This window comes from Ictidomys tridecemlineatus, chromosome 11 (assembly GCF_052094955.1).
Source record: "Ictidomys tridecemlineatus isolate mIctTri1 chromosome 11, mIctTri1.hap1, whole genome shotgun sequence".
Classification (NCBI taxonomy): Eukaryota; Metazoa; Chordata; class Mammalia; order Rodentia; family Sciuridae; genus Ictidomys; species Ictidomys tridecemlineatus.
Window position 1 is genome coordinate 34028597 of NC_135487.1, and position 22170 is coordinate 34050766.

At 42.8% G+C, this 22170-nt stretch overlaps 2 protein-coding genes across 5 annotated transcripts in view; one reads left to right on the plus strand and one right to left on the minus strand.

The window, feature by feature from the left end:
- Nucleotides 1-2904: 2904 nt before the first annotated feature.
- LOC120890754 (uncharacterized) lies at nucleotides 2905-21973 on the minus strand. 4 transcript variants are annotated; one of them, XR_013427754.1, is made up of 4 exons: nucleotides 21697-21973; nucleotides 15597-15671; nucleotides 13750-13873; nucleotides 2905-5681 (listed from the first exon to the last, which is right to left on the minus strand). XR_013427754.1 is itself a non-coding variant. In XM_078026187.1 (3 exons), the coding sequence occupies exons 1-2, from the start codon at nucleotides 21967-21969 to the stop codon at nucleotides 13778-13780; spliced, it is 369 nt and encodes a 122-aa protein (XP_077882313.1). In that variant the 5' UTR covers nucleotides 21970-21973; the 3' UTR covers nucleotides 2905-5681; nucleotides 13750-13777. The 4 variants fall into 4 exon arrangements, 2 of the variants coding, with proteins under 2 accessions (XP_077882313.1, XP_077882312.1); XM_078026187.1 differs by lacking the exon at nucleotides 15597-15671; XR_005735168.2 differs by lacking the exon at nucleotides 2905-5681 and having other exon boundaries at nucleotides 11286-13873.
- The window catches only part of Rad54l (RAD54 like), a 38155-nt gene continuing 29064 nt past the window's right edge, over nucleotides 13080-22170 (plus strand). Inside the window, exons 1-3 of the mRNA XM_040288609.2 lie at nucleotides 13080-13217; nucleotides 13303-13389; nucleotides 15148-15267. Of these exons, the coding sequence (XP_040144543.1) occupies nucleotides 13215-13217; nucleotides 13303-13389; nucleotides 15148-15267 (210 nt within the window). The 5' untranslated portion in view covers nucleotides 13080-13214. The remainder of the gene's footprint in view (nucleotides 13218-13302; nucleotides 13390-15147; nucleotides 15268-22170) is intronic.

Here is a 22170-nt window from a genome sequence, read left to right on the forward strand (position 1 = left end):
GGGAGCTCAGGTTCATGACGCACTGAATGGCATGCAAACCCTAACCTCCAATCCCTGAGAATGGCACACCTCCAATCCCTGAAGTGGCTCGAACTGTTGGCCAATGAAGAAGTAATAGTCCACTCACCTTGCTCCTCCTCATCCTGTGTTGAGCCCATAAATATCAACACCCTGTTCGCGTTTGCTCTTTTACTCTTACTCTCTCTTACTCTCTCACTCTCACTCGCTTACTCTCCCTCTCTCTCTTGCTCTCCCCCTCTCTCCCCCTCCTCTCTCTCTCCCCCCTCCTCTCTCTCTCCCCCTCCTCTCTCTCCCCCCTCCTCTCTCTCTCCCCCTCCTCTCTCTCTCCCCTCCTCTCTCTCTCCCCCTCCTCTCTCTCCCCCTCCTCTCTCTCTTTCCCCCTCCTCTCTCTTCCCCTCTCTTCTCTCTCTCTCTTCCTCTCTCTGTCTCCCCCCCACTCTCCTCTCTCTCTCTTCCTCCCCACCCCCTTCTCTTCTGTGACTGGCCGCTACGGTCCTGCTAATAAAATCTCAGACAGGTAACTGCAGCCCATCCCATGAGCGCCTGAACCCTAACTCACCAGAATGAGGGAATTGGCTGTTGAGTGTCCGGCAATCCCTCTGGGTGTTTTAGCGGGGGAATGCACCCCACCTAGACCCATCAGGGTCGCTGTGGACCCTAGGCGCTCTGCTAGGACACCCCTGGGAATCCACCGCCTGGGATGTAGGATTAATTCTCCCTAACTCCTCCATCTCTCTTCACTCTTATCTCCCGTGGATGGATTATCGTAATTGCTACAGCCCGTCTTACCTGAGTCCAGAACTCCGTTCCTCCTGTTCCTGACTCTTTCCTTCCAGTCGAAAAACTTTCCTGACATCAGGTTGCCCACGGCCCCAGCCCTACTTGGGTCTCACAGATCGCACTTCACTGGTGACGACCGGGTAGTGCCCTCTGTATTTCCTCCAGGCAGTCGGTCATTTTGGGGATGCCCACTTGATCCTCCGTTCACCCCGAGCTTCCCGGCCTGGGTTTTCTCTCTCTCCCTCCCTCTTACTCTCTGACTCCCATCTTGCCCTTCCAGCATGGGAAATTCCTTGTCCCTCCTGGCCGATTCTCCCTTGCAGTGCCTCCTAGATAATTTGAAAACCCTGAGCCTGGCCCCTGATATTAAACCAAAAACAATACAAAGGACTGCAAACCCTCCCTCCCTGTCGAATTCTCTCTCTCTTGGTCTCTTTCCTCTATGACTCCTCCGTGTCCTTCCAAACCTGTGCCCCTCTCAATCCGGCAACTCTGTTACCCATTCAGGCTCAAGGTCAAACACAGTCTCCAATACATAAATGCAGGGAAATTCTAGAAAACTTCCTCCCATGCCCAACTAATATCACTGAGGGACCTCTAGACCAACCTGATTACATCTGGTTCACTGATGGCAGCTCCTTTATGCATGAGGGGATCAGAAAAGCTGGATATGCCATAGTGTCCCTATCACGAGTAAATGAAGCCAATCCCCTGCCTGCAAATACCACCAACCAACAGGCTTAGCTGGTAGCTGCAACTCGAGCTGTGAATTGGCAGCAGGGAAAAATCTTACACTTTATACTGATTCCAAATATCTTTTCCACATTCTTTTATCTCATGCAGCAATTTGGAAGGAGAGAGGTCTCCTGAACTCAAAGGGCACCTCTATAACCAACTCCACATACATCACCCAGCTACTACAAGCTTCCCAGCTTCCTAAAAAACTTGGAGTTGTCCATTGCAGATCACACCAAAATGACTCCTCCCCCGTCACACAGAGGAATTCAAAAGCAGATCAGGCAGCCAGGTCAGCTGCTCTTTTAGACCCCACCAGATCTCTCATTGCCACGTGCTGTCCATCATTACCCAATAATGGAGACCCACCTACACATGCCCTCTTTACTTACCTCCCAAAGGCAGATTCTCAAAGCCTTTTTCCACTCTTTACTCTGACTCTCCAGGATAAAGAAGTGATAACAGCAAATCACAGCCTCGTGCCAGATATGCAAAATACATCAAAACCCCCCAAACCTTCCCTTCTCATCAGGCTAGGGGCCATATTCCTGGGGCAGATTGGCAAATCGACTTTACCAACATGCCCAGAGTAAAAAACTTCAAATACATACTAGTTTTAATAGACACATTCCCGGGTTGGGTAGAGGCCTTCCCCACCTCAAATAAGCAGGCTACCACAGTTGCTAACATCCTCCTAACTGAAGTAATCCCTCAGTTTGGGATGCCCGCTTCAATCCAATCTGACAACAGGCCTGAGTTTGTCTCTCAAGTAACCCAGAATGTGGCAAAGACGTTGTCCATTCCATGGCACTTTCATTGTCCCTATCGTCCCCAAGCCTCAGGTAAGGTTGAGTGAGCCAACCGCACAATGAAAGACATCATAACGAAACTATCTTTTTTTTTTAATATTTTTTATTTCTCGGCGGACACAACATCTTTGTTTGTATGAACATCTTTGTTTGTATGTGGTGCTGAGGATCAAACCCGGGCCACACGCATGCCAGGCGAGCACGCTACTGCTTGAGCCACATCCCCAGCCCGAGAGAGAATTTTTAATATTTATTTTTTAGTTTTCGGCAGACAAAACATTATTGTTTGTATGTGGTGCTGAGGATCGAACCCGGGCCGCACACATGCCAGGCGAGCACGCTACCGCTTGAGCCACATCCCCAGCCCCATGAAACTATCTTTAGAGCTTCATTTAGATTGAGTTAAACTCCTCTCTCTTGCCCTACTATGCCTGAGTGCTTTATCAAAAAAGTCATTCCTTGCCTTCCCCTTTGAGATAATGTATGGTCGTCCCCTTCTCCCCCCAGAATCTCACCAGAGCCTTGACTCCTCCTCGACAAATATGCTCTTCCCTTCCTCTTCCTTATATGCTCTGAGTTATGGAAGCAACAAGATTTGTTGCTTCTGGATCCAGAGAACTCAGCTGCCTCCTTTCTGCTCAAACCAGGAGAATGGGTCTACTTTTCTTCCCCAGGGGAAAGATCCCCCCTAACCCCAAAATGGGAAGGGCCATTACAGGTAGTGCTGTGTACACCCAATGCTGCAAAACTCCAACAGGAAGGAAAGAAACTAACTCCCTAGATTCATATTTCTAGGTTAAAACCAGCGGCAAGCCCTCCAGAGGACAATCCCACCACGGCTCCCAACCTTGCAGGACCCCCACAATCACCCAGATTTACCTGTGAGATATCCTCAGATAACCTTCTCAAGGTCCGTTTTTCACAGTCATGCACCACCCTTCATCCCATTCTGGAGAGGACATACATAAGAATGGGCCTCCTGATAGGATCTAGGAACTCACAGCAACACAGTACACCCACACCCTTTATAGAAATCAGCAATTGGCACAACAATCCTATTGGGACCTCTTCACAAACCCCATCAGCTGCTGGATTCTCCAGATCCTGGGACCTCTAGTTGGTCTTTTTATTCTGTGCCTTCCTTCCTTGCATTTAAAAAATTCCATCAAGGACAAATTAACAAAATCTCTAACCAAACTTTCAATCAGCTCCTCCTCAGGGATTACCAGCTACTTGCCAATGAGCCAAACGACATGCACATTCAGTCATCCCAAGAAACCTCCACCAAGTGCTGAAAGATAAAGATACTGAATGTCAACTCCACCGAAGGGCCATCTCTACCCCACCATGCCAAAAAAAATAAGCCCTTGGTTTTCAGCTTTATATGTTTTAATCTGCCATCTCCTGGGCATTTTCTACCAGACCTACAGACTGGACAACATGCCAGAAATTAATGCTGTTTCTTTTCATAGTTGCAGGGCACATTCATGGACTTCTTCCTGGAGGAAATCCATGCCTTCAGTGCATGGATATGGGGCCTCCTGGCCCTTTTTCTCCAACCAACTGACCTCCTTCCTCCCTCTAAATGATGCCCCTACTCAGCAGGAAGTAGCCAGATGGAATACTACGCCCCCAAACCAAAATAAAAAAGGGAGGAATGTTGATAAAGATGGCGCCCAGAGCACTTTTCTTCTGGGAGCTCAGGTCCATGACCCACTGAATGGCGCATGAACCGTCACCTCCAATCCCTGTGAATGGCTCGAACTTTGAATGGCACACCTCCAATCCCTGAAGTGGTGCGAACTCTCGGCCAATGAAGAAGTAACAGCTCACTCGCCTTGCTCCTCCTTATCCTGTGTTGAGCCCATTAATATCAACATCCTGTTCATGCACCCTCTCTCATTTTCCCCCCTCTCCTCCCTCTCCTCCCTCTCTCCTCTCTTCTCTCCTCCTCCTCCTCCTTCTCCTTCTCTCTCTCTCTCTTTCTCTCTCTCTCTCTCTCTCTCTCTCTCTCCCCCTTTCTCTTCTGTGACTGGCCGCCAGGGTCCTGCTAATAAAATCTTGGGCAGGTAAACGGTTGTTTCAGCTTGTTGAGTTTACGGAGCTTTTCCGCAGTTCCATCATTATTATTATTATTATTATTATTATTATTGTTATTATTATTATTTGAGATAAGAGTCTGCCTGTCCCCTAGGATTGGCCTCAAACTTGCAATCTTCCTGCCTCAGTGCCGCAGTCTGGCTGGGCACAATTCAGGAGCCACTTGTCAAAAGAAACAAACTTTATTTTTAGAGCCACACACGCCAAACAAAACAGCTTCTCAGGAAAAACCTTCAGAGCCCAACTGCCACCACCAGCTTCTCACAAGCCTCTCCACCTCCCCCACTCCTCCTGCTCTTGAGGCTGATTGGCTGGGTCGCGTGGGCAGAGCCAAAAAAAGTCCCCCAATGAGCAGCTCCGTGGTCTGAAAGGGCAGGGAAACAGCCCAATGAGCATCACCACAGAGGAGCCAGTCAGTTGGCAGCTAGAAGTTGCTGGGGCTGCTGTGAGCCAATCATCAGCTGGCACCTGGAAGTTTGCTGGGGCCCCTTCGGCTGTGGCTCTCAACATCTCCCCCTCTCTGTTTAAACAATAAGCATGTGGCTTAGGGATCGTGCCTGCCTTAGGTTGTCCAATAGTACATATGGTACTTACCCGTTATCAGATGAGCTGACCTCAAGGCGTCAGCCTCCTGTCTTAGGTTGGTATCATTGCAATTGGATCTTACCCGTCACTGTCTACTGGTCCAGTATACAGCCACACCTGTGGATAGGTCTTTGTACCAGCAGGGGGATGAGGTTCTTTGCCTCACCTCTGTTGGCCCCCAAATTTTAGCTGAACGACCATGACAAGCAGAAGGGAGGAAGATACACCAAGCCAATTGACGGCTCCTTTTGGAAAAATTGTACCACCAATTACATCATCAGCAAAAATACCCCAACACTACCACAAGTCGCTGCACCAACAGATAGTTCACAATGCATACAGGTGAGTTCACAATGCATACAAGTGATTCATAGTCCAGGCAAGTTCTGTAAGCAGTTCAGTGATGGCTCCTTTTGGAAAAATTGTACCACCGATGACACCATCAGCATAAATACCCCAACACTACCACAAGTCGCTGCACCAACAGATAGTTCACAATGCATACAAGTGAGTTCACAATGCATACAAGTGATACATAGTCCAGGCAAGTTCTGCAAGCAGTTCAGTGATGGCTATTGCAGAAGCTGTAGATTGGTTTTATCTTTGTCTTCACCAGCACTGGGATTAAGATAGGAATTCTGGCAATAATGGCTAAAGAAAAAATTATATAACATTTCAGAAGGCACTAAAAGAAAACAATTTTCTTAACAATGTACCTTATCTTGCACAGAATTATTAAATATAATGAAAAGGAAAGGTGAAAGTAAACAAACAGATCGGTTAATTTCCTTTTTTGTTCATATATTAAAACAATCCTCAACAGCTGTTTACCCAATTTAAATTAAACCATTTAAATCATGTGAAAAAAATATATATTTGGATCCATTTTTTCATGAGCGCTCATCATATATGATATATGGACATACGTACATTCAAACACAAAACAAGTGTGCACACATAATCTAACACATACAAGACATAACAAATAGTAAAGGCCTTATAACTTTTTACAGGTGAAATCTCCATTGCAATGTTTAAAAACTCTATAGTCAAAAAATAGAACTGATCAGCAAAACATTAACCTAGGTCTGTATGAGCTCAAAAAACAAAATAGAACTTCATGATGTGGGAAAGGGTAATAATAAAATAGATATTGAAAAAAGCATCCTGGTTCTATCGCAGATGTAAGAATAGCCAAACTGGAGTTTTGGATATCAGTTGTTATGGATTTGAGCCAAATCATCTTCTTTTTGGTCTGTAGAAATCGCTTTAGTTAATCTTTCTGGAATCCAAATCGGCTGCTGTTCTCCCTGTGGAAACACACAAACAGACCCCCAACTCCAGACAATTACTGGGTCAGGACCTTTCCATTGTCCTGTTAGAATATCCTTCCAAAGTACCTTGGGCTTATGTACATTTTTTGGACACATATGCCTTTCTGCAGCACTAAGCCCTGATGAATCCAAATTTAAAAAGTTTAGAGTAAAAAGGGTAATTTTAAGTTTATCTTTGGGGAATATATACCCCTTCCCAATTCCCTCTTTTTGCTTTAATAAGTACATTTTAATAGTTTGATGAGCTCTTTCAACTATGCCTTGTCCCTGTGGATTGTATGGGATTCCTGTTATATGAGTAATGCCAAATGTTGAGCAAAATTGTTTAAAAGAGGTAGAAGTATAACCAGGGGCATTATGTTTTTAACTGTTTTGGAACACTCACAGTAGCAAAATTTTATAAGCAATGAGCTATAATATCTTTAGTTTTTTCCTCCGGCATGAAGTAAGCCCATCAAAAATTCAGAAGAAGTATCAACTGTAACATGCAAATATTTTAATTTTCCAAATTCTGGCAAGTGTGTGACGTCCATCTGCCAAATATGGTTAGGTATCAGTCCTCTAGGATTGACTCCACGATTAATTTGTGGTAAAAAGATCACACAATTTTGACATTGTTTTATTATTTGTCTAGCTTGTTCCTTAGTTATTTTAAAATGCTTTTGTAAAATATTAGCATTGACATGGAACTTTTTATGAAAATTTGTAGCTTCTTCTAGTGTAGAGAAAATATGTATGTCATGTGTAGTTTTATCTGCTAAATCATTGCCCAAATTAACGGCTCCAGGCAATCCTGTATGTGCCCTGATATGTCCTATGAAGAATGGATCTTTTCTGTCCCAGATTAGACTTTGTATAGTGGAAAGCAAAGAGAAAACAGTAGAGGAAGGGGAAATCCTACCAGCATCTTTAAGGGATACTATAGCATTAACTATATACTGACTATTGGAAAATAAATTAAATACAGAATCTTTAAACATCACAAAAGCTTGTAATACTGCATTAAGCTCTACCTTTTGAGCTGATTGTTTGGGTACTAAAAATGTAAAAGTTTGATCAGGTGTAACTATTGCTGCTGTACCATCATTTGACCCATCAGTGAATATATTTGGAGCATTCATGAGAGGTGTTTTTCTTGTCATTTTTGGAAAAATTACAGGATGCAATGACCAAAAAGACAATAAAGGATTATATGGTAAGTGGTTATCAAATGAAACATTAGATTTGCACATTAGACCATGGAAACAGCTGGGACCCCTTCGGCTTTGGCTCTCAACACTTCAGACTTACGGAATGCTGGGATTACAGATGTGCATCCCCATGTTTGGCCCTTCCCTTTCTCCTTGATATCTATAGGATATCAAGTGCTTCTTCACTTTGTCCTTTATGAGCCTGGCTAAGAATTTGTTTGTTAATCTTTTTTTTTAAACCCTGGGTACTAGGGATTGAACCCAGGGGCACTCAATGATTGAGCGCCCACATCCCCAGCCTTTTTTTTTAAATTGTTTTAGTTATAGATGGACACAATACCTTTATTTTATTTATTTGTCCTTTCTTTTATGTGGTGTTGAGGATTGAACCCAGTGCCTCACAGATGCTAGGCAAGCACTGTACCATTGAGCCACAACCCCAGCCCTTCCCCAGTCCTTTTTAATATTTTATTTAGAGACAGCATCTCCCTGAGTAGCTTAGGGCCTTGCTAAATTGCTGAGGCTGGCTTTGAACTTTTTATCCTCTTGCCTCAGCCTCCCTAGCTGCTGCTATTACTGGTGTGTACCACCATGGCTAGTTGAATATTTGTTTCAAGTTGAATTCTCTGGAGTCAAAAATGAAGATGGAATTTGGAGTGCAAGATATTTATTAGGAATCAATACCTGTGAAAAGAAGGGTGCCTACCTGGGGCAGGAGAAGTGCAACTGTAAGCCCTTGGCCACCCCAGTGGGGAGCTTACCATCACCTATTGCCTACCAAAGTATACTTCATACAGCCATTATGGCTGGGCCTTTATTGCCTCAGTGTCTTAGCCAACAGATAACAAACCACTCTGGGGCATACATGACTCAGAAAAGTGGCTCTGTGTAACCTGAAGGAGCCAAAAACCAGAAGCGAACCACATTCCCTACAACTGGGCAGTGTATTTATTAGGATTCTCCAGAAAAAACAGAGCCAACAGTAGATAGATGGGTTTAAATATAAATATATTTTAAGTATAAAGAATTGGCAGCCAAGTGTGGTGGCTTGTACCTACAATCCCAGCTAATGGGAGGCTGAAGCAGGTGGATTTCAAGTTTGAGGCTAATCTGGGCAACTTGACAAGACCCTGTCCCAAAATTTAAAATTAAAAAAATAAATCTGGGGGGCTGGGGCTGTGGCTCAGTGGTAGGGTGCCCGCTGTGCAAGTGTGAGGCCCTGGGTTTGCTCCTCAGCGCCACATAAAAACAAAATAAAGATAAAAAAATTCTGGGGATGTAGCTAGTGGTAGAGTATTTGCTTTGCAGGAAGCAGTACAAGGCCCTGGGTTCAACCTCAAGTGCCAAAAAGAAAAAAAAAAAAGCTAGATGTGGTGGTGAATACTTTTAATCCCAGTGATTCTGGAGATTGAGGAAGGAAGGTCAGGAGGATCACAAGCTCCAGGCCAGCCTCAGCAACTTAGTGAGACTCTGCCTCAAAATAAAAAGGGTCTGGGGATGTGGCTCAGCGGTTAAGCATCGCTGGGTACAAAAAAAAAAAAAAAAAAAGAAAAGAAAAAAGAAAAAAAAAACATTATCTGGTTTCAGATAATGTCATGCATGGTTATGGAAGCAGACAAACTCAAGATCTGCATCTGCAGGGTGAGTCTACAAGTTGGCTGATCCAGGAGAGCCAAATGATGGAGTTGTAATCAGATTCAAAGTTCTAAGAACCAGGAAAACTGATGGTGTAGTTTCAGTCTGAAGGCTTGTCTCAGGAAAAATGGATGTTTTGGTTAGAGTGTAAAACAGAAAAAAAAATGATGTTAAAAACAGACAGGAAGAATTCTCTTAATTTAATGAGGGTTTGCTTTAAAAAAAATTTTTTTTTTAATGGTACTGGTACTGGGGTTGGGCATGGTGGTACACAACTGTAATCAGAGCAGCTTGGAAGGCTGGGGCAGGAGTATTGCAAGTTCAAAGCCACTTCATAAACTTAGTGAGACCCTGTCTTAAAAAAAAAAAAAGGCTAAGGATGTAGGGATGTGTCTTCATGGTTAAGTGACCCTGGGTTCAATCCTTGGTAGCGAAAAAAAAAAAAGATACTGGAGATTTAACTCAGGGCCTGTTGCATACTAGACAATTGCTCTACCACTGAACTACCTCCCTAGCACCTTCCCTATTTTCTTTTCTTGTGGTATTAAGGATTGTACCCACCAGAGATGTTCTATCACTGACCTACATCCTCAGACCTTTTTTATTTTATTTTTTGAGATAGTGTCTGGTTGGCCTTGTTTATAATCCTCTTTCGTCAGTCTCCTGAGTAGCTGGGATTAGGGTCAGCCTTTTGCTTTATTTAGGTCTTCGACTTATTGCCTGAGACCCAACCACATTAGGGAGTACAATCTGCTTTACTCCAGTCATCCAATTTAGTTCAGACATCTAATTTATTTGTTAATTTCATAAACAACCTCTCAGAGAATCACCCAGAATAATGGCTAATATCTGTACACCCTGTAGTATAGTCAAATTGATACATAAAATTGACATATATTCATTGGGGATGTAACTCAGTGGTAAAGTGCTTACCTAACAAGTTCAATCCTTGGCAACACACACACACACACACACACACACACACACACACACAAAAGGGACTAATAGTGGCAGAATCTTGTGTCATCCCTGTGTCTACTTTATGGATAATATCCATAATCCATAAAGAGTGGAGTGTGTAGTCCTTTGTCCCTTCACAGAATATCTGGAACTTGAGCAGCTATTTCTGACTGAAAGGTGGAAGTCACATGCTGACTATGCAGGAACAAGAAGTTGCTGGGCTGCTAACTTTGTGAAACCACACTACTGGCCTTGAATTTCCTATTTCTGATTTTGTGCCCAGCTCCAGTTACATTTTGACAACTCAGTTGAACATTCATAAGCAAAACAAAGGCTCCAACCCAAACATTATACATTATACAAAAAGTACTTCAAGATGGATCACAGATTTAAATGTAAAAGTATGAAGGGTTTTTTTTTTTTTTTTGGTATGTTTGTTCTTTTGTTCTGGTGGTACCAGGAGCTCTTTACCAATGAGCTTACATCTCAGTCCTTTCCATTTTTAAGACATTGTCTAAGTTGCCAAGACTGGTTTCAAAATTGCAAGATCTTTTGCTTGAGTTTTCAAGTAGCTTGGATTACAGGCCTGGGCCACCCACCACTTTTGGCAAAAAGTTTTTAGGTAAAAAATTAGAGAAAATTTTGAGGATGGAGTGCCAAGCAAAATGTTGAGGGCTAGGGATGTAGGTCAGTGGTAAAGCACTTGTCTACTATGTGGAGGTCCTGGGTTCAATCCTCAAGAGGATGGGGGTGGAGGGCCTTTGATTCGACATCAAAATTCTAATTCATAAAAAGGAAAAATTGATGAATTGTACTTTATCAAAATTATGTGTTGGCCAGGCACCTGTAATCCCAGTGGCTCTAGAAGATAAAGCAGGAGGATAGCAAATTCAAAGCCAGCCTCAGCAAAAGCAAGGCACTAGGCAATTCATGGTATTGGGGCTGGGCATGGTGGTTCAGTGGTCAAGTGCCCTTGAGTTCAACAGCAGTATCCGCCCCCCCCAAATAAAATAAAATAAAAATGTTTATTCTGTGAAAGAGACTGTTAAGAAAATATTTGCAAACTACATAACTGACTGGTATCGAATATACAAAGAATGAACAAAACAGTAAAAAAAGACCACTTCAACTAAAAATGGCAAAAAGAGACATTTTTATTAAGAATCTACAGATATCAAATAAGCCTATGAAAAGATGTTCGGTGTCATTAGAAATTAGGGAAATGGGGCTGGGATTGTAGCTCAGAGGTAGAGAGGGCTTGCCTAGCTTGTGTGAGGCCCTGGGTTTGATCCTCAGCACCAACTAAAGATAAATAAATAAAGGTATTATATCCATATAAACTAACTAAATAATATATATATATATATATTAGGGAAATGCAAATTAAATCACAATCACAATTAGATATCACTTTTCATATACCAGAATAGCTAAAATAAGAAAGTAACACTAAACCCATGAGGATGCAGAGACACTGGATCGCACAAACATTGTTGACAGGAACGTAGAGTGGTACATTCTGAAATACAATTTGTCCAGTTTCTTAAAAACAAACAAAAAATGGGGCTGGGGTTGTGGCTCAGCGGTAGAACGCAGTGGCCGACGACCGTAATGCCACAGACACTAGACGCTGGGGCAGGAAAATGTCAAATCTGAGGCTAGTCTCAGCAATTTAGGAAGACACTGTCTCAAACAAGGACTGGGGATGTTGCTTAGTGGTAGAGCGCCGCTGGGTTCAATGCTCAAGTGCCACAAAACCAATAATAATAAAAAACCCCAAACAAAACAAAACACCCCAAAACCAAAACATGAAACTACCATGCAATCCAGCAATTGCACTACTGGGTACTATTACTATAATACCATTTCAAATATGAAGAAACTGAAGTTTTGAGAAATTGGGTGATTAAAGACGCTTCCATTCTAGGAGAAGGCAGCTTCTTTCAAGACATTCACACGTGAGATGGTCACATCCCACAGCTCCAGCCCGTCACATAGAGCCCAGGCTGAACACTCCGTGCTAGATGAGCCAACAAGACTTCAAACCCAGGCCTCCTTTCAGGTCCGGCACTTGAAGGTTGCTATCAGTTCCTGAACCCGACCCAAACTCGCCTTTCCTAAACCTTAGGCGTCTACCCTAGGTGGTAATTCCTCCGCGGCCCAGTACATCGCAAATCGTCCTTTAAGTTGTAGCATTGCCAGTTCAATGGTAGAACAAAACGCCAGGGGCCAAAGTCGAAGGTCAGCCAGTAGGCTGAGCCGGGGGCGTTCGCTTCCCCTAGCCCCACCTCCCAAGTGGTCGGTTGAGCCTCCAATGCAGCTGAGCTTCTACCACATCACTAGCCCCGCCCCTTCCTTGGGGGGAGACTGCCGAACACATCGAACGCAGCCAATGAGTGAAGGAGCGGCTGCATGGCGGGAGGTTCGATTGACCCAGCCTGGCGGCTGTTAACGCGCGCTTGGGGAAGAGGAAGGTTAATGGGAATTGAGTGTCCCGGAATCCATCTCTGCCTCTCTTTTCAGCCCCTTCTGGGATTCCGTTCCCAGTTTGGGTTTTTATTGGTCCTTCTGGGATCCTTGCTCGACCTCCCTCGATCCAGTACGCTATCCGCACTCCAGCCCCGGGACATCCCCCTCCTCCGGATGCAGGCTCCTCGCCCTTCCTAGGCCTCGGACTTTAACCCCAGCTTCTTTCTTCTGGACCTTGGTTACCGCCCCCACCTCGCATGGATCTCCTCTCTTAACCGAGACCATTATCCTGACTTCACTCTGCCCATTCTGGGACCCCCCTGTATCCTCCCCATCCTAGATTTATACCCGACTCTGCCTTGACACTTCCTCTTTGGTCTACTCTCTGGACTCGGCTAACTGACGATCAACATTCTCGCATTTTGGACTCAAACTCCTACTCCTGGCTGGGTCCCCTCCATCCATGCCCCCTTTTTAATTAGTCCATATTCTGAATAATATAGCAGTTCCACCTACATCAAGCCCTCGTCCTGCATTCTCTGTTGCTGAGTGCCTTTCACCTTTGGCTGATGGATACTTGACGTTTGGGCCCCAGGATGGTAAGTGTGAACCTAGGGGAGACAGGAATTCTGTCTAGGTTTAATGGGCTCAGGCTGAGGATCCATTTCCACTCTCCCCTTACAGAGGAGGAGCTTAGCTCCCAGTCAGCTGGCCAGAAGGAAACTGGAAGGCAGATCTGATGATGATGAAGACTGGCAGCCTGAGGCAGTGGTGAGTGCCCAAGGAGATAGGGAAGGTGGGAATTCAGGTTGTTTGTGCAGAAAGGAAGCCTGGACTTGGTTTCTGGGTTTACATAGTCACCTCCCAAAGTCATATGTTCAGTAGTGTAATTGATGCTCCCTCTGTGCCAGGCATTGAACAGATTAATAAAATTTTGTAGCTTCACTAGAAGCTAATATAACCTTAGTTTTCCTTTTGGGAGGGGTACACCAAAGCCAAGAAACAGCTCAGATCGATCCTTTGACTCTTATGGGGGAGAGGGAGGGGATAAAGGCCTTTACAATAGTAACTAGCAGCCTCCTATTTGTCCCTTGCCCCATGTCACAGAATAGTAGAATATTCTGGACCTACCTTAAAATCTTGAGCTTAATTTGGCCTTTCAGTCTTGCTCATACTCAAGTGCAATATGTTCTACTTTGGACTGAGGTCTGTGCTTTGCTTCATGCCCTGGAGACTTGCTGGTTGTGGACAAGACCTATATAAAAGTAAACAGAGTCATGCAATATCTACTTTAAAGGGAAAGAGAGCAATTTCAGAATCAAGGGTTTGGCTAATGGAGCTTTGGAGGAAAGGATCAGCTAAGGAAGGAAGGCACTTTTTTCTAGGACAGTTTGTAAGTAAAGGCATGTAAAGGGTGGAATGAGGCCTGGTGTTTGCTTCAGATGTGTCTTAAGAATCACTGAAGGGCTGGGGATGTGGCTCAAGTAGTAGTGCGCTCGCCTAGCATGCGTGAGGCACTGGGTTCGTTTCTCAGCACCACATAAAAATAAAAAAAAAAGATATTGTGTCCACCTAAAACTAAAAAAAAAAAGAATCATTGGAGCTTCAAATAACTTGACAAGCTGGTACAAGAGGGTTCATTCCTGATTGCCTGTTGGAGCCTTCTCTTTAGTTGCATCGCTGGTGGGGATTTTTCCACCTGCTAAGGGAGGCACATTAACTGTCCCTTGTATGTCTTACACTTGAACTTGGGGCATCATTCTCTGCAGGTGGATCGGGATGGAGCTGTGTGTTGCTCCTGAAATGCTTGGTGCTAGTGTCTTCACTGCTGTGGTGGACTGAGTTGGGGGTGATGTGAGAGTTGGGTACAGCTGTACTCTTGTCCACCCTTTGGGAAACTCAGAAAGGGAAACACTTGGTTGGGTCTGCTATGACTCCATACTGCTGGTGGGCTTGCTTTTCCCAGGCTTACTTCATTTACCTCTTCCATTGTTTTTCCTTCATTTGAGGCAAGTTACTTAATCTCATTAAGCTCCAGTTTTTCTAGAATTAAAAAAGGATATCCTACTAAAGAAGGATAATAAACAGGATTGCTGTGATAATACATGTGAAGACGTTAGCACTTCATCTGGCACTTAATATGTACTTCTTCTTCTTCTTCTTTTTTTTTTAATAAGATGGAGTTATACTATGTTGCCTAGGCTGGTCTTAAACTCATGGGCTCAAATTGATCCTCCAGCCTTGGCCTCTCAAGTAGCTGGGACTACAGGTGTGTGCTACCACACCTGGCTCTAATAAATCACTTTAAGGGCTGGGGTTGTGGCTCAGTGGTAGAGCATTCGCCTAGCACGTGCGAGGCCCTGGGTTTGATCCTTAGCACACATAAAAATAAATAAATAAAGGTATTATGTGAATTTTCAACTTAAAAAAAACAAATAAATAAATATTTTAAAAAATCACTTTAAGAGTTAGTTTCCATTAGGGTGATCTCTGGTCTTTCAGACCTCAGCTTGCCATTTCTTTTCTTAGACACGGAAGAAACAGAAATCCAGTAATGAGACCCAGATCCAAGAGTGTTTCTTGTCCCCTTATCGGAAACCTTTAACTCAGCTAACAAATCGACCACCCTGTCTGGATAGCAGTCAACATGTAAGTCAAAACTGCAACCTACCTATATATATGTATGTCCAGTAGTAGATTCCTACAGTAGAGACTCTATCTTTGACATTGTAGCCAGCCTGTCTATAGCTGTTGTGGCCTGTTGAGACAAGGGTGCCTGAGTGAGAGTTTATTTTTACTATGTTTACTATGTTTATTATTACTCTGTGGGCACCAGATCTCAGGTGGTTCAGATTCCTAAAAAAATGAAAACAGAGGAGAGGGAAGGCTATGATGGGGTGTTAGACCCAGGATCCTTATGGTACCTTGGTCTCTAGCTCTATTTATGGCTTTGTGGACTACAAGAGTCCCATCCATACCTTTTTGTGTTTCCTCTAATAAAGTCAAATCACCATCATGAGTTCTGTGTGTTATCTTCCTGACTCCAAAGCTTCCTGAGAAATGTTTTAAAGGAAAAATAAGAACATGTAACAAAGGTTATTCATTTGTGCGTTTGGCAATAATTTTATATAATCAATAATTGTAAAAAATTGTGTAACATGTCATAAAATAAACACCTCCAAGCCTACTTCCTAGGACTAGAACTTGGCCAAATTTATATTGCCTTTCCACATCCCTAGTGGTACCACTACTCTGAACTGGGTTGACTAAATACTTTTTTTGCAGGGGGTAATACTGGGGATTGAACACAGGAGTTCATGCATGCTAGGCAAGTGCTCTACCACTGTACTATATCCCTAGCCCATTTATTGTATTTTGAGGTAGGGTCTAGCTAATTTTCCCAGGCTGGCCTTGCTTGAACTTTCAATCCTTTTGCCTCAGTATCCTGAGTACTTAAGATTACAAACATGTACTACCATGCCTGGCTAAATAATTTTTTCTTTTTTTTTTAACTAGGGATTGAACTCAGGGGAACTTTACCACTGAGCTACATTCCCAGCCCCAACCTGCCCCCCAGCCCCGCCCCGGCCTTTTTTAAAATTTGAAATGGGTTTTAGGACCTTGCTAATTTGATAAGACAAGCTTTGAACTTGTGATCCACCTGCCTCAGCCACCTGAGTTGCTATGAAAATGCATTTAAAAATTTTAAAAAAATATTTATTTTTTAATTGTAGGGGGACACAATAATTTTATTTTATTTTTATGTGGTATGGAGGATCAAACCCAGTGCCTCATGCATGGTAGGTGAGTGTTCTACCACTGAATCACAATCCCAGCCCTAAAAAAATTAAAAAAAAATATTTTTAATTGTAGATGGACACAATATCTTTATTTTTTTTTATGTAGTTCTGGGAATTGAACCTAGCTAGGTAAGTGCTTTACCACTGAGCCATAAACCTAGCCCCTTAAATTTTTTTGATGTATATTTTTAGTTGTTGAAGGACCTTTATTTTATTCATTTATTTACATGGGATGCTGAGAATCTAACCTAGTGCCTCACACATGGCTAGGCAAGTGCTCCACCACTGAGCCGCAAACCCAGCCCTAAATAATGCATTTTTTTTAAAGATATTAAGAACTTTATTTATTTATTATTATTATTATTTTTTTTTTATTGGTGCTGAGGATTGAACCCAGTGCCTTACACATGCTAGGCAAGTGCTGTACATCTGAGCTACAATCACAGCCTCCTAAATAATGCATTTTTAATTGTTATTTTGAGCTTAAAAAAAATAGTTTTAGCAGACCCGGTGGCATGTGCCTGGAATCCCAGCAACTTGGGAGTGTGAGGTAGCCTGGGCACTTTAGTGAGCTCTGTCTCTAAAAAATAAAAGGGGTGAGGGATGTAGCTGTAGCTCCAGTGGTAGTGCCCCTGGGTTCAGTATCTCAAAACACACACATAAAGGTATTAAAGTGGTCTGTAGCCCTGTGGGATTGTTTTCATTTAGAATTTGTTCAGGTTGTCCCATGGAATTATGTGATATAACTTGTGATATAACTTGCCTGAGGCCCTGGGTTCAATCCCCTAACTGTCTAAAGACTGGGAAGACAAGAATCTGCAGAACAGTCTGATTAAGAGTTGAAGGGAGGGGCTGGGATTGTAGCTCAGTAGTAGAGTGCTTGTCTAGCATGTGTGAGGTACTGAGTTCAATCCTCAGCACCACATAGAAATAAATAAAGGTATTTTGTTCATCCATAACTTAAAAAAAAAAAAAAAGAGTTGAAGGGAATGGATGGTTAGCTAGGTAAAAGGGATAAGAATCCTTTAGAAAGAGCAACAGCCTACGAAAGGCTGGCAGCTAGAGAGTAAGGGAGGCCCTGAAAAGGATTTAGCAGGGTTGGATCAGTTGTGAGTGTGGGAATTTGGGAAATGGTGCTGAGAGATAAGATTTGAAAACCTGTGCAGAAACCCAGTGGAAGGCCTTTTGTAAGCATGGCTTATTAAAATATTGAAACAGTTTAAAATAGTTTATTTTTGTTTTTTTTTTTAAATTTTTTGGTACTGGGAATTGATTCCAGGGTGCTTTACTACTAAGCTATATATATCTATATCTATATCTATCTATCTATCTATCTATCTATCTATCTATCTATATATATATATATATATCTTTTTAAATTTTTATATTGAGATAGGATCTTGCTAAAGTTGCTGAGGCTGGCCTTGAATTTTTGGTCTCCTTTTTCAGACTCTCAACTTACTTGGATTACGGTTGTGCGCCACCCAAAATAGATATTGAGATATTTTTAATAGCAAACTTATAGGAATTTGACAGAAGACAGACAACATTAAAACCATACAGTTGCTGGGTGCAGTGGTACATGTCTGAAATTCCTGTAACTTGGTAGGCCATGTCCAGAGAATCACTAGAGCCCACAAGTTTGAGGCCAGCCTTGGCAACAAAGCAAGACACCATCTCAAAAAAATAAACATTAAAAAAACAAACAAAAACAACAACAAAAACCCCAGAACACAAAATGATGGCCTTGACCAGAAAAATTTAACTGATTTGTTTATTGTTGTTATAAAGTTGAACTCCTGAAACTTGTTTGCTGAAATATTTTGACATTCATTAATGCTTTATATTCCTGAATTTGTATTAAATATTCACCCACCAATAAACATGGAAAAACTGCCAATACCTCACTCCTATACCCTACTTTTCCTTTTATAATTGCATATTTAGGTACCTTTTGACTCCTGGGGGAAAATATCTAGCATTTAGAACTATTAATAACAGAAAGATTTGATTTATTATTTTATATGTTTGAGAAATGTTTCCCATGGTAGTGGATTTCTTCACTTATGTGGCCACTGATGTGTTTTGACATCATTGTTACACATTTTCTGGGGATAGTGCAGAGATTGGCGTTTTTTTGGGGGGCTGGGTGGGTACCAGAGATTGAACTCAGGGGCACTTAACCTCTGACCCACATCCCCAACTGTATTTGGTATTTTATTTAGAGAAAGGGTCTCACTGAGTTGCTTAGTGCCTCACTTTTGATGAGGCTGGCTTTGAACTTGTGATCCTCTTGCCTCAGACTCCTGAGTTACTGGGATTACAGGCTTGTGCCACCACACCTGGGTCCAGGTTGGTGTTTTCAACAAGGTCAACTACATAGGCCTTACTTGCCTTCTGCAAAGCACCAGTAGCTGTACTCTGAGGTGCAGTTCTGTTTGGAAATTCTCACACCTGATCACATACTGGAAGGAAAACTTGCTGGACTTTTGATGACATTTAATTTCAAGTGCCACAATACTAGACCTACCATGGTGAAGTTTCTTCACCCCTCCAATATAGGTTGCACTCTTTTGTGTGTTTGGTACCAGAGATTGAACCTGGAATTGTTTACCCATTGAGATACATCCTCAGCCCTTTTTATTTTTCATTTTGAGACAAGGTCTTACTAAATTGCTTAGGATTTTGCTACATTGCTGAGACTGACTTTGAACTTGCAATCCTCCTGACTCAACTCCTGAGCTCCTGGGATTACAGGCATGTGCCACCATGCCCAGCTAGGGTGCACTCTTATAAGTTGTTTTTGTAGTCATTTGCTTCTTGGCTGCTTTCCTACTAATTTATTTGCAGACAGTCTTTTTTTTTTTTTTTTTGCACCAGGGATTGAACTCAGGGGTGCTTAACCACTGGATTTTATTTAGAGACAGGGTCTTGTTGAGTTGCTTAGGACCTCTCTGAATTGCTAAAGCTGGCTTTGAACTCATGATCCTCCTCCCTCAGCCTCCCCAGCTACTGGAATTATAGGCATGCATCACCAAGCTATGCGACTATCTGCTTTGTACTAGCCATGATTTAGAGATCCTCCCTACTTATCTTCCTTAACCAGTAGCATCCTTTAATTCCTTTTAAAATCAGAAGGTGAAAGAGTATAGTAATCAATCTAGCCTGGATTGTATTTGTCTTTATACCAATGCAGTCATAGAATGAAAATATACTATGTGAGATATATATATATGTATATGTGTGTGCGTGCGTGTGTATATGTATTTAAGTATATATATTATATAAATCAATGTTATTTTTTATTAAACACTAATACCAGATGTTATTAATTAATATTAAGCATATATAAATAATATATATATATTTTTAATGGTGGAAGAGGCTTTAGAGACAAAGTTCCTAGGGCCCACAAAAGTCATGATGAGCTTGGATAAGAAGTCTTTAACCTTAGACATGATGAGTTTGAAAGGCCTGTAGGATATCTAAGATTGGAAGCTGTTGTAAATGTGGATGTGGAGCCTAGGAATGAGGTAGGGACTAGAAATAGATTTGAAGGTCAGTAGCATAAAGAAATTTGATACCTTGGGAGCACATTGTTGTGTCATTTGGAGGAGTTGAGGCCTTAAATCCTAAGCCAACTTTTAAGGGGGTTAAGAAGAGGAAGAAGCACCCATTAAGAAACTAAGTATGAAGTTCCTTACAGAAAGATGGAAGAGTGGTAAAATTGGTGTCATGAAAATCAAGGGTGAAGTATATTTAAGAAGGAATGACCAGCTCTATCAAGTAAGATAAGAAGAAATCATGTTCATTGGAATTGGGGTCATGCATGCCATTGGTGACCTTGGGCAGAGGAGTGTAAAGGTGGCAAGACAGGAGTGGGAGGTAAGGAAGGGGGCTTTCTAGAAGTTTGCCTGTGGAAGAGAAGAGATAAGAGATAAAGGAATTTTTGTTTTGTTTTGGTGCTGGGGGATTGAATCCAGGATCTCACCCATGCTTAGTATTTGCTTTACTACTGAGCTACGTTCCCTGCCCCAGAATTTTTGTTAAGGTAGGAGAGAGTTAAGCATTCTGGTCAGATACTAGCAGAGAGGGAGATGTTGAAATGTAGGACATAACAGACTAAATCTATGCAGAAGGTGAAGCTTTAACCTTGGTGGGGAAAGAGGGGGGATGCTCTCCCTCTCTTATCAGAAGGGCAGAATGGCATGAGTTATCAGCAACTAAGTGAACAAGAACGGGAGCATGATGTCCCATCTACCTCTGCCAGATTCTGGTGTTATCACCAGATCCTTGGAACCTGGCCATTTGAAGTCTTGCAGGGTGTGGCCATCAGGCATTTTTGGCTAGGGTTCTTAACATTTTCCTTACCAGTTACTAAACCTGTTGCTTTCCCTGCAGAATTTTTGGCTCCTGGGTTCTATTAAAAGCCTGTTTTTAAATTTGGAGCATAAATTCTTGGCTACTGAGAACTTTAAACCTAGCCTCTACTACTGACAATCTTGAAAATATATCAGTTTTATAATTAATATCAAATAATAAAGGAAATTTTTCCTCTTGTTTGACTTAAAGGGTAACTTTTTGTTAGCATCTGTCACAATGATTATCATTGCTATGAATAATTGTAACATGTAAGTTAGGAATGTCAATAAAAGTTTTATTCAGATTGCAAAGAAATGTGCCAACAAGGGCTGGGTCTGTAGCTCAGTGGCAGCATGCGTGAAGCCCTGGGTTCGATCCTCAGCACACATAAAAGTAAATGAATTGGGGCTGGGATTATGGCTCAGAGGTAGAGTGCTTGCCTAGCCTGATGTGGCAGTGGGTTTGATTCTCAGCACCGCAAAAAATAAAGATATGTATCCAACTATAACTAAAAAATAAATATTAAAAAAAAAGAAATTTGCAAATAAACAAGATTTGGGGTGACTATTTAAGAAATCACTTGAGCTGGGTGTGGTGGCACACACCTATAATCCTAGTGTCTCCAGAGGATGAGGCAGAAGGATTGAAGATTCAAAGCCACCCTCAGCAATTTAGCGAGGCCCCAAGCAACTTAGTGAGACCTGTGTCAAAATAAAAAGGACTGGGGATGTAGCTCAGTGGTTAAGCGCCCCTAGGTTCAGTCCCTGGTCCTCCCCTCCCCCCACCATAAAAAAAGAAAGAAACAAAAGCACTCAAAATATTCAGGTTTAGAGAGCAGCATGTGGGGTAGGGGAGGTGAGGTCGTGGCCCAGCAGGGACGGTCTCCCTCCACCGCGTGTGGGGCCGGGGCACTCACTTGCAGCCCTTGGGCACCTTGGGGACACTGGGCTTGGCTGCCTTCTTCAACTTCTTGCTCCCAGCCGCTGCCTTCTTGGCCTTGCTGCTGCTGCTGCTGCTGCTGCTGCTGCTGCTGCTGCTGCTGCCGCCGCCGCCCTTGTCCTTGGTGGCAGCGGCCTTCGGGGCGCGTGCTTGTCTGCTGCGGCGTTCTTGGTGGGCCAGGGGTCCGCTGGTGCCCTGCTACCGGCTTCTTGGGTTTGTGCACTACAGGCGCGGAAAAGGGGCTCACCATTAGCTGGCCGCCTGCTTTTGGCGATGGAGCTTGAAGGAGCCAGTGGCGCCTGTGCCCTTGACCTGCAGTAGCAAGTCATTCTGCACTAGCATGCACCAAGTACTTGAGGATCTTAATAAAGATGCTATGAAAGAATGTAAGACAGAAAAATAATTAAATATTTTTACTGTGGCCTTGGGAGAGCTCCAGTGCTTGTAGCCC

Excerpts from the sequence above, each read along its gene's own strand:
- LOC120890754 (XM_078026187.1), bottom strand. The coding sequence starts at position 21,969 with ATGGTGAGCCCCTTTTCCGCGCCTGTAGTGCACAAACCCAAGAAGCCG. Across the intron at positions 13,874-21,696 it reads AAGGTGCCCAAGGGCTGCAA|GTCTTGTCCACAACCAGCAA; the intron begins GTGAGTGCCCCG and ends ACTTTTATATAG.